The 13654-nt window shown below is 45.5% G+C and overlaps 3 protein-coding genes across 5 annotated transcripts; 2 read left to right on the forward strand and 1 right to left on the reverse strand.

The window, feature by feature from the left end:
• Positions 1–8051: 8051 nt before the first annotated feature.
• LOC9655655 (pentatricopeptide repeat-containing protein At4g02750) lies at positions 8052–9883 on the reverse strand. Its single transcript, XM_002964417.2, has 2 exons — positions 9782–9883; positions 8052–9566 (listed from the first exon to the last, which is right to left on the reverse strand). The coding sequence occupies exons 1-2, from the start codon at positions 9881–9883 to the stop codon at positions 8052–8054; spliced, it is 1617 nt and encodes a 538-aa protein (XP_002964463.2).
• Positions 9699–10987, forward strand: LOC9654548 (WUSCHEL-related homeobox 8). Of its 2 annotated transcripts, XR_002991646.1 has the most exons (3): positions 9699–10205; positions 10293–10839; positions 10893–10987. XR_002991646.1 is itself a non-coding variant. In XM_024668721.1 (2 exons), exons 1-2 carry the CDS (start codon positions 9947–9949, stop codon positions 10739–10741), a joined length of 708 nt encoding a protein of 235 aa, XP_024524489.1. In that variant the 5' UTR covers positions 9699–9946; the 3' UTR covers positions 10742–10879. The 2 variants fall into 2 exon arrangements, 1 of the variants encoding a protein (XP_024524489.1); XM_024668721.1 differs by lacking the exon at positions 10893–10987 and having other exon boundaries at positions 10293–10879.
• Position 10988: 1 nt separating this feature from the next.
• LOC9655656 (ATP-dependent Clp protease adapter protein CLPS1, chloroplastic) lies at positions 10989–12874 on the forward strand. 2 transcript variants are annotated; one of them, XM_002964020.2, is made up of 5 exons: positions 10989–11100; positions 11198–11282; positions 11340–11490; positions 11556–12203; positions 12276–12859. In XM_002964020.2, the coding sequence occupies exons 2-4, from the start codon at positions 11204–11206 to the stop codon at positions 11818–11820; spliced, it is 495 nt and encodes a 164-aa protein (XP_002964066.1). In that variant the 5' UTR covers positions 10989–11100; positions 11198–11203; the 3' UTR covers positions 11821–12203; positions 12276–12859. The 2 variants fall into 2 exon arrangements, with proteins under 2 accessions (XP_002964066.1, XP_024524491.1); XM_024668723.1 differs by lacking the exons at positions 10989–11100; positions 11198–11282; positions 11340–11490 and having other exon boundaries at positions 11830–12199; positions 12276–12419; positions 12506–12874.
• Positions 12875–13654: the final 780 nt, after the last annotated feature.

Raw genomic sequence — 13654 nt, forward strand, 5'->3', positions numbered from 1 at the left:
CTCGGACTCGGACTCGGGCTCGGTCTCGGCCTCGGCCTCGGTCTCGGTCTCGGTCTCGGTCTCGGTCTCGGTCCCGGTCTCGGTCTCGACTTCGGACTCCATCTCGGACTCCATCTCGGACTCCATCTCGGGTCCATCTCGGACTCCATCTCGGACTCCATCTCGGGTCCATCTCAGGTCCACCTCGGACTCCATCTCGGACTCCATCTTGAACTCCATCTCGGACTCCATCTCGGACTCCATCTCGGACTCCATCTCGGGTCCAGCTCGGACTCCACTTCGGACTCCAACTTGGGTCCATCTTGGGTCCACCTTGGACTCCACTTTGGACTCCATCTCGGACTCCATCTCGGGTCCGTCTCGGACTCCACTTCGGACTCCAACTCGGGTCCATCTCGGACTCCTCTTTGGACTCCAACTCGGGTCCATCTCGGACTCCACTTCAGACTCCAACTCGGGTCCATCTCGGACTCCACTTCGGACTCCAACTCGAGTCCATCTCGGACACTCCCACATGTCATGTGTTGGTCCTTTTGGGTCCCTTTTTGGAGCCTCGCCTTTTGCTCGCTTCGTGCTCGTTCCTCGAGCACTTCGTTGGGAGTTCCACTCCCACTCTTGACTTTTCAAGTCGGAGCTTTTGGTCCAAACGTGTTACGCTCGTTTGGCTCTCGCTTCAGCCACTACCATGTGGCGCCCTTCCGGCTCCACTTTGGGGCCTAGGGATTTTGTGTCTCACAACACCTCAATCCAAATGCTTTCCTCAAGCCTTTAGGATTATTCCTTGACTCTATTGGAGTCATTCAACCTTTTGGACTTTGTTAATCCGACGACCCATGAGGTCCTACTTTTGAGGTGCTAGCTCACTGGAATACAACTCCTTGTATTCATGTCCTACTCACAAGGACCATCTTTTGCAAGTGTTATTTCGACACTTGATTTGTTCTCTAGAGGCAACCTTTCGCCCCTTATGACCACTTGTCCATGTGATGAGAATACCAACTCATCCTCCAAATACACCCCCAACTCCTTGGGTTGTTCCAGCATTTATTAGAGGTAGCATTGGCTACCATTTCAAGGACTTGTGTCCTCTTCTGTATTTGACCTCCCGCGGTCATTACTTCTAGTCTCAAATTCATGAGCACCAGCCTCCACTTCATGAAGGTAATCTTGTGACTTCTTTATCGTTTTGGAGTCTCTATCTTCCCTGTGATCCCAACTATAGTTGTTTACCACAACTACATTAGCTAGTTTGCTGAGTCAAATGCTCATCTGGATCACATTCTTGTTAGCAACCAAAGGGAACGACTCGAGAGACGATCCATGGGGTTCAAATATAGAGGGAAAGGGCCCATGAACAAGAGTGCACCCCTTTTCCAATTGGTTAAAGGTCTTGGGATAGTTGGAGTTAAGTGTCCTTGGGTTTGAATAGTACTGGGTTGGGTGACCTCCCGGGAAGTCCAAATTCAGGAGCTTACAATCCTCAACTCATTGAGGAAAACCTTGCACTATTCCCAAGATCCCAAAGTCGTTCCATTATTGGCCCTTTTTCTATCCACCACCCCACCTACAAGTTCATACATGAACTGTAATGGAGAGCCATGTCTTCCCGACCTGCTACTCCTCAAGGATAGGCCCACTCCTCGAACGTCCTGATGCAAACATCAGTGGTAATATACTTGAGCACCAATAAAAGTTGGACTAAGGAATAGCTCCGATACCAAATTGTAAGCGACTAAATTTTTCCATTCTACTTTAGTCACTTAACCGCACCTTTGACCACTTGGAGGAGTCTCATTCACAACCTCCATAAGTCCCACTCAGGACTTGGGGCTTGCTAGCCCCGAGAATGGCATCCATGCCACTCAACCTTTGCACTTGGTCCAAGTGCTCCATGTATCCGGTCCCATGACCGACACCCCAAGGTACTACCGACATATCAGCCCGTTATGCTAAGGCCATGCCCATTCACCTTGGTCACATCGGTGGTCTGACACCACCTACATTACAATCCCGTCTCTCAAAAACTAGGCCATCCATCCATGAGTGGCTATCCCAGATCCACTCCATAGCATCCTTAGGATGCCTGCAGACATGGGGAATAACATTCCCCAATGTCTCCTTTCCGGTCCCCACCAAGTCCCTTCCTATCCATGGCCGTGTTCAGCAACACTGCCACTCGATCAAGGCCCACAGACCCGACCACTAAGTCCAACTGTCCTCTAGGACTTCCTCACTGTGTGACTGTGTCCCTGGTCACCACACTAGAGGGCTACTCCTCTTCCTTTCAACAATCTGGGACTTTGGGGCAACATTTCGGAACACCGTGGCCCTACACGGGCTTCATGGGTACTCTCCTCGCCTTCTGCCTCTGGGTGCTCTAGCCAGGGGCTTAGAGCGAGGTTCCGTTGAGCCACACCAAGTATCCAAGTAGGTAGTGCCACCCACACTTGGATTGGGAGCATCGGCCAGTCGATCTCTCGGGGGAACTAGAGCCGGCTCTTGAACACTTCACCAACCTACCCCGCTGGTCGGTCCGTGTTCACTCTAGTCTTGGACTTCCTAGTGGGCAGCTCATCACCCAACACTAGGTCCGGCCTTTTTGGGCCAAACTGGCTCCACTACAATCCTCCCCCTACTATACTTTTGGAGCTCACCAAACCCCCCAGGGTCTGGGAGACGAACGCTTTGGGCTTTCACCCTCTCAGACTCGAACTCGGACTCGGACTCGGACTCGGACTCGGGCTCAGTCTCGGCCTCAGTCTCGGTCTCGGTCTTGGTCTTGGTCTCGGTCTTGGTCTTGGTCCCGATCTCGGTCTCGGTCTCGGTCTCGGTCTCGGTCTCGGTCCCGGTCTTGGTCTCGACTTCGGACTCCATCTCAGGTCCATCTCGGACTCCATCTCGGGTCCATCTTGGACTCCACCTCGGGTCCATCTCGGACTCCATCTTGGGTCCATCTCGGATCCATCTCGGACTCCATCTCGAGTCCATCTCGGACTCCATCTCGGACTCCATCTCGGGTCCATTTCAGGTCCATCTCGGACTCCGTCTCGGGTCCGTCTCAGACTCAATCTCGGATCTATTTCGGGTCCACCTCGGACTCCATATCGTGGTCCTTCTCGGACTCCACTTCGGACTCCAACTCGGGTCCATCTCGGGTCCATCTTGAACAATTCCACGTGTCATGAGTTGGTCCTTTTGGGTCCTTTTTTGGAGCCTCTCTTATTGCTCGCTTCGTGCTCATTCCTCGAGCACTTCATTGGGAGTTCCACTCCCACTCTTGACCTTTTCAAGTCGGAGCTTTTAGTCCAAACGTGTTACGCTCATTTGGTTTTCGCTTTGGCCACTACCACGTGGCACCCTCTCGGCTCCACTTTGGGGCCTAGGGATTTTGTGTCTCACACTTACCTACAAGTTCACATATGAATTGTAATGGAGAGCTATGTCCTCCCAATTTGCAACTCCTCAAGGAAAAGCCCACTCCAAGGACTTTCTGATGCCAACACAAGTGGTGATATATTTGAGCATTAATAATAATCAGATTAAGGAACAGCTTCGATATCAACTTGTAAGTGACTAATTTTTCCATTCTACTTTAGTCACTTCACCACACCTCCAACTACTTGGAGGAGTCTCATTCACAACCTCCATAAGTCTAATCCAGGACTAAGGGCTTGCTAGCCTCAAGAATGGCATCCTTGCCACTCAAACTTTATACTTGGTCCAAGTGTTCCACGTGTCCAATCCCATAACCAACATTTAAAGGTACCACTAACATATCAACCCGTTACGCTAAGGCCATGCCTTTTCACCTTTGTCACACTGGTGATCCAATACCACTTGAATCACAATTTTATCTCTCAAAGGCTAGGCCATCTGTACATGAGTGGTCATCCCAAATCCACCCTTTAGTATCCTTAGAATGCCCACAGATATGGGGAACAACCTTCCCCAAGATCCCTTTTCCAGTCCCTACCAAGTCCCTTTCTGTCCATGGCTATATTCGCCAATATTGCCATTGGGTCAAGGCCCACAAGTTTGACTATTGGGTCCCACTATCGTTTGGGACTTCTTTACTATATGACCATATCCTTAATCACTACATTAGAGGACCATTCCTCTTCCTTTTCACAAATTAGGACTTTATGACAACATTTTGGAACACTGTGGCCCTATGCGAGCCTCATGGGTATTTTCCCACTTTCTGCCTTTTGGTGCTTTAGCCATGGGCTTAGAGTAAGGTTCTATTGAGCCACGCCAGATATCCAAGTAAGTAGTGCCACCCATACTTGGACTGGGAGCATTAACCATTCGATCTCCCAAGGGAATTAAAGCCAACTCTTGAACACTTCACCAAGTTACCCCGTTTGTCGGTTCGTATTCACTCTAACCTTGGACTTCCCAATAGTTATCCTATCACCCAACATTTGGGTACAGCCTTCTTGGGCCAAACTGGCCTTTTCTAGCCAAACTGGCTCCTCTAGGGTCCAACCCCCACATTCTCCCTGCTATACTTTTGGAATCCCCTACAGCCCCCCCACCCCCTCGGGGAACAAACACTTTGGGTTTTCACCCAATATCCTATATTAGTATTTGGACTCGGACTCGGACTCGAACTCGGACTTGGACTTGGACTCGGCAAGTGTTGGATATGGGGAGCTGGTGTTTTTAGGATTGAGATTGTACTAAACCCTCATTTTGTAATAGAATTAACTTGGAGTTCAACTCCAAATTTAGATCCGCTATAGTCTTTTTTGGAAATTACTTTCTTGGTCTTACAATACCATTGTATTTTACATATCATTTCACCTAAATGTCTTTTCCACTTGGTCTTTTTAACCAAATCACACCATACCACTTGTTCAAACCATTTCTTTGAACTAAGAATATTGTTGTAACAAATTAAAGAGAACAATTTGAAAGATGATTTATAAGGGTTTAAATATAAAGAAAAATGTCCTATGAATAATTGTGCACCTCTTTTTCCAATTGGTTAAAAGGTCTTAGGATACTTAGGATTGAACGTCCTTTGGCTTGAATAGTATTGGGTTAAATAACTTCTTGGGATGTCCAAATTCAAGAATTTACATTTGGTATTAAAGAGGTTTTGAATATGACTTTATTGGTTGGTTAGACGAATTACACGGATTGATATTTTGTACATATATTTTTCTTTTAGTTGCGCTCAACTCGAGGGGTAGGGGGTCAAACTCTATTAATTGGTTAAAAGAATCATACCACATCTTAAAATTGATATCTGGTAGGTCAAATTTACCTTTGGTTGGGCTCAACTTATCAAAAGAGCAGGGCTCTTGGGAGAGGATTAACAATTCATAAGGGTTCAAATATAAAGTGAAAAGGCTTATAAATAAAAGTGCATCCCTTTCTTTTTAATTAGTTAAAGTTCTTGGGATACTTGGGGTTAAATGTTTCTAGATTTAAATAGTACTGAGGGTTGGATGACCTCTTGGGAAGTTTAAATTCATAAGCTTACATTTGTTCTTTAACACAATAATGAGTCTGTTTTTAATTAATCAACTATAAGATCACTAAACCCAAGCTTGATACCATGCTAGCTAATGGAGTATGTATATCCTTGTGTTAGGCCACTAATATGTTAAAATAACACTAAATTTCATTTACCTTTATTTACATATTAGTCATAATATTGGGATGTTAGATAGAGCATGCATCAATGAAGATATTAATCTTTTCAAGGGGGGGAGCATGTTGTGAATGTGATTATAAATATCAAAAGTTACAGATTAATGAGTCCTTTCAAATATTCTTTTCTACTACTATGATAACAAAAGATTAATATTGTTAATTCCTTTTGTTAGTCCCTCTTGTTCAATTGTAGTAAATTAAGTTTAGCATTTGTACTTAGCTAAATAAACATAAAGTAAAAACTCCTATATATTTCTTGCTAAGCATATTCAACCTAACTTTGACATAACAAGAACCCTAGCATATTAAGCATTAGTCTCTCAATATTGCTATATAATAGATTACTATATTTGCTAAATACTCTCACTATCATACCTTACATGTTGGTCGTATTTCAGTCTTATTAAATATTTATAGAATATGTTTAGAAACATATCTATAGAATGTAGAGATTATTTTAAACACAATTGAGGGTTATAAGGGGTTTCAAATGTATAATAGAGATAGTGAGTAAATCAAATATGGCCTACCAACTTGAGACATTTTATAGCTCCCCAATATTTGTTCTTGTTTTGCATTTGCCTTAGGCCTAAGCCTAAATTCCATACCATGTTAGTTGGTGGGAAACCCATACTCTCGTATTAAGCCATTAATACGCTAAAATAACATTAGTCTTTATTTGGCTTTATTTTACTTGCTAGTCTTATAATAAAATACTGATTAAGTAAATTCTAGGATTAAAAGTTCAAAGTGTTGGGATACTAGATGCTCTAAAATTAATCTAATATTACTCCATGTTCCTGTTCTTTCACTCCTTGGCTATATGTTTGAAAGTTGCTTTATACTTCTACTCCTTCACTCCTTAGTTGTATATTTAGGAGTTGTTTTATGTTACAATTTTTTCACTCTTTAATTATATGCTTGAGAGTTTAGCTCTATCCTTTCATTATATAAAGCCCTAAAACTTGAATCCCACTCTATTGCCCTTGGCACACATGTTCAAGAGTTAGGTTTCACTCCATAGTTATCTTATAATAATTTACCATAGGGTATAAGCTAAAAACCACATATGCTATAATATCAAATTTAAAATATGATTAAATTTCATCCTGATTATTGTAGCATTTTCTATTTAAATTCACTTCTATTACTCAAGAGGTAGGGAGTTCAATACCTAATAATACATTACGTACTATTAAGTTAACACCTTATTCTCATCCTCTAGTTATGTCATTAGGCATATAGTGCTTGTAAGGATTATAGAGGTAGATAACTAGCACCTTTTGTGAATTTAGCATGTAGTGCTTGTAAGGATCATTGGATAATTAATACCTTTGTGAAGTCCTCTTTGCTGGATTAGAAACCTCATTCCAGAAAGTGTTGTATAATATTATGATTATATGCAACATCTAGTTGTAGTGACTAAATTAGAATCAAACTAAGAGAAAAGATCCATATATTAGAAACACCATCATGGGAAGAGGTGTCAGCTTTAACATAATCAACTTGGATTAAGTTTGTAAATATAAATGCTTAAGAGTCTTGAAGGTTGCCTTTGATATTTCATTTAGGACCATTGTGACTACTAACTTAGTCATGATGAGTCCTTTGTTGTCATATGCTTAGTCTAAACAAAAGAAACTAGTGGCAAAATATGCTAAAAAATACTATATATCTATTAGTGTATTAATATATTTGAGTAATAGAAGTCTCTAGACTAATTGTATATTCCTAAAGTCTATCATACTTGGAACCATTAAAGTACCAACACCTGGAACTATTGGTGTAATAGGAATTTTGCTAGCTTGGAAAAAAATTAATGATATAGTTTTTTTGTCAAAGGTAGTTATAGTGTATGTGATTATGGGATGAAATTTGAATATATTATCACTATGAATTCTTGGAACTCGAAAGGATAAAATAGCCATTAAAGACTCTCTTATTAAGAAATTACCCTTTTCTAATTGAGAAAGGTATAAAAGAAAATGGCATAAGTAATGTACAAGTAATATAATGGTAATTATGTTGTATTATAATGTATTTAAAATATAATATTAAACTGAAATCATATATAATAAATATCCATGAGTACATCCTTCATCTTACTTAGCCCCATTTGCAAGCCATTATAGGATTTACACATTTTTTAGTTAAAGATTGCTATACTACTATACATTAAGACATTTGATTGGCTAGGATTACATAACCAGCCAAAAAACTTCTCTAATTGAATATGGGCTTAAGTCTATAACTAACTAGAACTAGAACTTTGTACAATACAATTTTGGCTTACATACTCTATCACATTGAACTATATGATTGGACTAAGACACTGCATCGATATCACCTCAGAGGCATCAGGAATGCAAGAGCAGGGACACATTTAATTATAAATGTTCCACCCAACTGTTGGCAAGCAATACCACCGCGCCACTGCCGGGTTGTCTTCCAAGAATTTGGGAACCCACCTCAGCTCCAAGCTTAAAATCTGTGTGGCTTCTGCAGGCAGCGGCAAAGCACACCCAGTCCAGAGCCTTGGCAATAAAGGGCATGGTACGCAACAGTTCCAGGGCGTCGCCGAGATAGCCAGAGCGGCCCAAGAGATCAACCATGCTCGAGTAGTGGTGCCTGCGAGGCTCCACTCCATAGTCAAAGCTCATTGATGCCAGGAAAGTCCGGCCCTGCTTCACTCGTCCCTTCTTGCTGCAAACGCTCAGAATCGACAGGAAGCAAACATGGTCGGGATGATGCTCCATGTTTGCTGAATGAAAGAGAAAGAATGGATCGTTAGCACCATCACATCGATCTTCATGCTTATTTTGGGATGAGAAGGACGAGGAGACGGCTGCCAGCATTGAGCTCCACGACACGATGGAGCTCTCCGGCATTGCGCGGAACAAAGATTTTGCCTTTCCCAGATGCCCAAGCTGGGCATATGCCTGAAGCATCAGATTCCAGGAGCGCTGGTCACGGTCAGGCATTTCCATGAAAAACGACGTACTATCAAACACTAATCCATGTTGTGCGTACGCTGCTAACATTATGTTATAAGACGTCAAGCATTTTTTTTGCATGGAGTTAAACCATTGTCTTGCTTCGTCCAGATACCCGTTCTCGGCATATCCTCCAAGGATAGTGTTACAAGTCACCGTAGTAACGTATGGCATTTGGTTATAAACAAGCCTAGCGTTCTCAAGCTTCTTGTGACGTACGTACGCTACTATTACTGCCGTAAAAGTAAACAGGTCTCTTTGCGGAATGATATTAAAAAGGTTCTCAGTTTCATGCAGTTCTCCTAAACGGGCATTTGCGTTAAGTATGATGTTCCAGCAAAAAAGATCACGGCATGGCATTGTATCAAAAATAAACTTTGCTTCGTTAAAATTATTAAATTGGGCGTAAGAAAGTAAAATAGCGGTCCAGGACATTAGATCATGCTCTGGCATCTCATGAAGTAAACTCTTAGCAAGGTCAGATTGCCCTGACTGGGAATACACATAGAGCATTGCATTGCAGCAAATCACGTCAAAGTATGGCATCTCCGAGAAAATCCGGCTGGCATGGTGCGAATATCCTTCTTCCGCCGCCAATCGAAGCATCGCTGTGGCGGAGGCGAGGCTGTGCTGTGGCATCGAGTCGAAGAAACGCCGCGCCGCCTCCAAATGCCGCGCTTGGGCATAGGCGATGAGCATGAGATCCCAGGTGTAGCGATCCCTGGGCGCCACGCGATCAAACACCTCGCGCGCGCGAGCCGGATCGCCGCAGTTGCCATACATCTCAATGAGCTTGTTGAGGAGGAATGTGTCGCGGCTGGCGGCGACGCACGAGTGCAAGCACCGGGCTCGCGAGAGGGATCGGCAGTCGCGGAGGCGGTGGAGGAATTCCTGGCGGCGATCACACTCCTGGAGCATCGAAATGGATGATCGATCAAAGAGGAAGAAGAAGAAGAAGAGTCATCTCAGCTACCTATCCAACGTTCGATTCCGAGCGTTGACGAGAATAAAAAATATAATGGCGAAGGAAGGCACGTCGCCGCGATGACGATGACGCTGCGTTCTTTGATTTGTTCGTCGCCAATGAAGGATGGATGGATCGTCGCGTTGCCGCGCGGCGGCACCCTGGCGGCGCCGCTCGCCGTGTCCTCGTAGCCGGTGCACTCTAAAGAATCCCTCTTTCTCTTCCCCTCCTCTTTCCTGTTCTTGCAAGAAATCTCTTTCATTTCCCGGATGCGTTCCCAGGGCGCGGTACCAAGCCGCGGCAGGAAATAGGGTTACGCCGATCGATGGATCGACAGGAGAATCCCAGGTACAGTAAGAGGCTGCGAGCCAAGGCGGAGGAGAAATCCCCGGTGAAGCGCGAGCCGCCAAATGCGGATGAAATCCTCCTCCGCTCGGCGCTGGATCGGCCGGAATACCATCCGGATTTTGGGATCGTGATGAGCGCCCAGCAGCTGGACGAATTGCGGCGCCAGATCGCCGTCTACGCCACGATCTGCCAGCAGCTGGTGGAGATGCACAAGGCGTCAATGGCGAATCCCAACGGTATGGTCTTATAGGTACCATTTTTTTTTCCTTTTCGCTTAGCTTAGAACGAAAGAGAACTAAGGACAAAGTTTATATGATGGACAGGAACTTCTAGCTCTAGACCACCGCCGCCATCGCCGCTACCGCCGCCCGTGAAAGCCACCACTCGCCAGAGGTGGGCGCCCAGCCAGGCCCAGGTCAAGCTCCTCGAGAGCCTCTACGACGTTGGAATGGGGACGCCACACAAGCAGCGAGTGCGAGAGATCACGGCGGAGCTCAGCCAGCTTGGGCCGGTGAACGAGTCCAACGTTTACAACTGGTTCCAGAACCGAAAGGCCAGGACGAGGAGGAGGAATCGGCAGCAGCCGAGTGCTCTGGGAGGCCTGGAGCCACAGAACTTTCCTCACAGGGAGCTCGAGGAGGTGGATTCGGAGGTGGACGCCATGGAAGGTGGTGGTGCTCGTGGGTCTCCGGGAGTGTTGAAAAGGCTCAAGCCAGAGGGCGCTGGTCCATCAACCGAGCACGCTCCACACTCCAACGCAAGTCTCCTGTGACGGTTTTTCGATGCAGTTCTTCGGCTTGTTTTTTTTTTTTGTTGTTGCTCGAGGACTTATATACCGAAATTGTGCAGGTTTTCGGTCGTCCTCTCGAAGTAAGACAAAATTTTGCAACTGAAACTACTTTTTTTTTTTCTTTTTTCTTCAGTGTCAAGCGGTCCGTGGTTCAATTCCAGCCATTTTGACGTCGTGACATTATTTTGTGGTGTCTGGGACAACGGCGCTCCTGCGCCATAGCTCCAGGTAAAGTGTGTGTGTGGTAGTCTGGTTTAAGCTCTTAGAGCTGCTTTGGAACATGTTTGGAGCTATGCTCTCTAGCGAGCCGAGCTGAAACGACGCATTCCATCACAGATTAGGTCTCAGCAGCTTAGGAACAGTGTTCGATTGTTTGAGCAAGAGTCACTGACTGAAGATTTGTTTGTATTTTTTTTGTTTTCTTTGTTTTTTGAGCAGAGAACTATGGCTTGTACTCTTACTCAGGTAGCGCATTTGTGGCCCTCTACTTCACAAGTATCGAGATTCAACACAATCTTTGCTGGTAAGGTTGCTATTTCCTCGTTGGTCCTCGACCGCTCATCTGTTTTCCATGAACCAGAGGCAGATAAGTGTCACAAATGCTTCACGAGGATAATTGCGAGCCATGCAGTCCGTGCAGCCTTACCCGGTGGCCTCGGTGGTGGCGTTCTCGACAAGCCTGCGATTGAAACGGCCCCGACCCCAGGCCGTGAATCAGAGTTCGACCTCCGGTAAGCGGAAAGTTTTCACGAACTTTGAGCCGGACGTGAGTGACCTTACTGCTTTCGAACTCCAGGAAGAAGAAGAAGATGGCTCCTCCCTACCGGGTCATTCTCCACAACGACAACTTCAACCGGCGGGAGTACGTCGTCCAGGTGCTGATGAAGGTGATCCCGGGGATGACTCTGGACAACGCGGTGAACATAATGCAAGAAGCGCACCACAACGGGCTGTCCGTAGTCATAGTTTGCTCCCAGGAGGACGCGGAAGAGCACTGCACGCAGCTCAGAGCCAATGGCCTGTTGAGCTCCATAGAGCCGGCGAGCGGTGGAAGCTGCTGAACAGGAAAAAAAGGTTTTTGGAGGACTGGTGATGGTGCTGCTGTACATGGGGGACGGACGGGAACGCTTTTAGGCTGGTGTCTGTACAATGGATTCAGAGGCTAGATTGCTACTCAAATTAGAAGAACAGAGAATAGAGAGATCGCACGCATCAGTACCAACGGGGGACTCGAAGAACAGGCCGATAGGATAGCGAGGTCGTGAAAGGTTGTCTGGGAGGGAAGGAGACAAGGCTTATCATTCTTATCTTTTGGGTGTCTAGCTTGTCCGTGCTTGTCCTTGGCTGACCAAGACGTTAAGATGTTTGCTTGATGGTTTGTTTTTGCAGCTGTAGGCCGGGCATGCACGTACCGGAGAGGACGATACCAATGTCATCATCGTGCGTGAGTGTCTCCTTTGTTCGTTTTTCTTCTTTTTCTCTTGCCTTGACTGACTTGATTCGTGCTTGTTGGCAGTAAATCGCAGCGACGCGAAGGGAATTTTCCTGCTGTTGGAGCTACAGGGCCTGTCAAGGTCGGTATTGTGGAGCATCTTTTTTTTCTTGTACAGGCAGTCCCCGACAAGGCGAGCTGCTCGAATCGGGAACGATCGTCAAAACGGTACAAAAGGATTTTGCTGCTTTAGGGGAGTGGATTCTCACGAATCCCCTCCCGCTTACTTACGACGTTTAGCACTTGTTCTACAGCGCTTGTTTGCCGCGAGAAGTGTCAGCGGTCATGGCTTGGAAGTCGGAGGAATCAAAAGAAAAGGATGATCATAGGCTATGCGAAGACTGTCCCTCCGCCGCTACATCACCAAGCGCTATGCTTACGTGCGTAGTGCCCTGTCACAATCATTTGGGAGAAACAACAACGAAAAAAAAGAGAAGGGGTGCATGGAAGTCGAAGTGGCTTGCTTGCTTTTGCTTTTGCTTTTCGGCTAAGTACTTACAAAGGATTAGTTTGACCGGGAGGACTTCCATTGACCGGCTGGAAGAATGTTCTGTAGGATCAGTCAGGGCCGCACGTACTTAAATTATAAGAATTGAAAAAGGTGGCAATTGTCTTTGCACAAAGTTTCAAGGGTTAAAGACACATGTCCAGCTTTGACTGAAACCAGCAAGCCAGAAAGAGGCAGTCAAACATGTACCTGAAACCCAACTATAAAGTTTTTCCATCTTTTTCCTTTCCATTGTAATTCATTCATTATTGTGAAGAGTTCCTGCTTTGCTCTAATCTGTTTTAAGAAGTGAGTGGATGGCTAGACTGGATTGGAGGCGCCTTTGGGATTTGGAAGGTGGGGTCTTAAGTTCAACTTTTTTCTTCCCGGGGTCAACAACACTGCTACTACAAAACGAGGAAAATTTTGATCTTTCTCGTTACGTACAGGGCGCCCGTACCGCAGGCCCGTGGAGGCGGGGATATATTCTCTTATCGCTTGCCAGTAGTGGCTAGCACTAGTGAATTTCTTTCCCTTTTCTCAGACCTCTTTTTGCTTGCTTCAATTCATTCTTTTCTTTGACTCTTTTCTCGTCAGCCTTCTCGTTGTCTGTAGCACGCACTAGCGAGTTTGGAAGATCCTTGGATTGCGGCTTTGCTTATCAGAGCGAGTTAATGGTGTTTGATCCTCTTTGGCCTGGTTGACTGACCGTTCGATCCTTCCATGGAACTAGAAGAAATGCCGCTAATGTTCCAGAGATAGAACTTTGACCAGGGAGTCCAAACCACAAACTCCCAGGCCAGGTACCAACAACACCAACACTACAGGAAACGAAAAAAAAAAAAACAAGAGAGATGGGAATCCGCATTGATGAACAAAGTGGTACCATCTTTTACGCATTTAAGTGCCATGCAGG

The sequence above is a fragment of the Selaginella moellendorffii genome, unplaced genomic scaffold (assembly GCF_000143415.4).
Source record: "Selaginella moellendorffii unplaced genomic scaffold, v1.0 SELMOscaffold_4, whole genome shotgun sequence".
In the NCBI taxonomy this organism is placed as follows: Eukaryota; Viridiplantae; Streptophyta; class Lycopodiopsida; order Selaginellales; family Selaginellaceae; genus Selaginella; species Selaginella moellendorffii.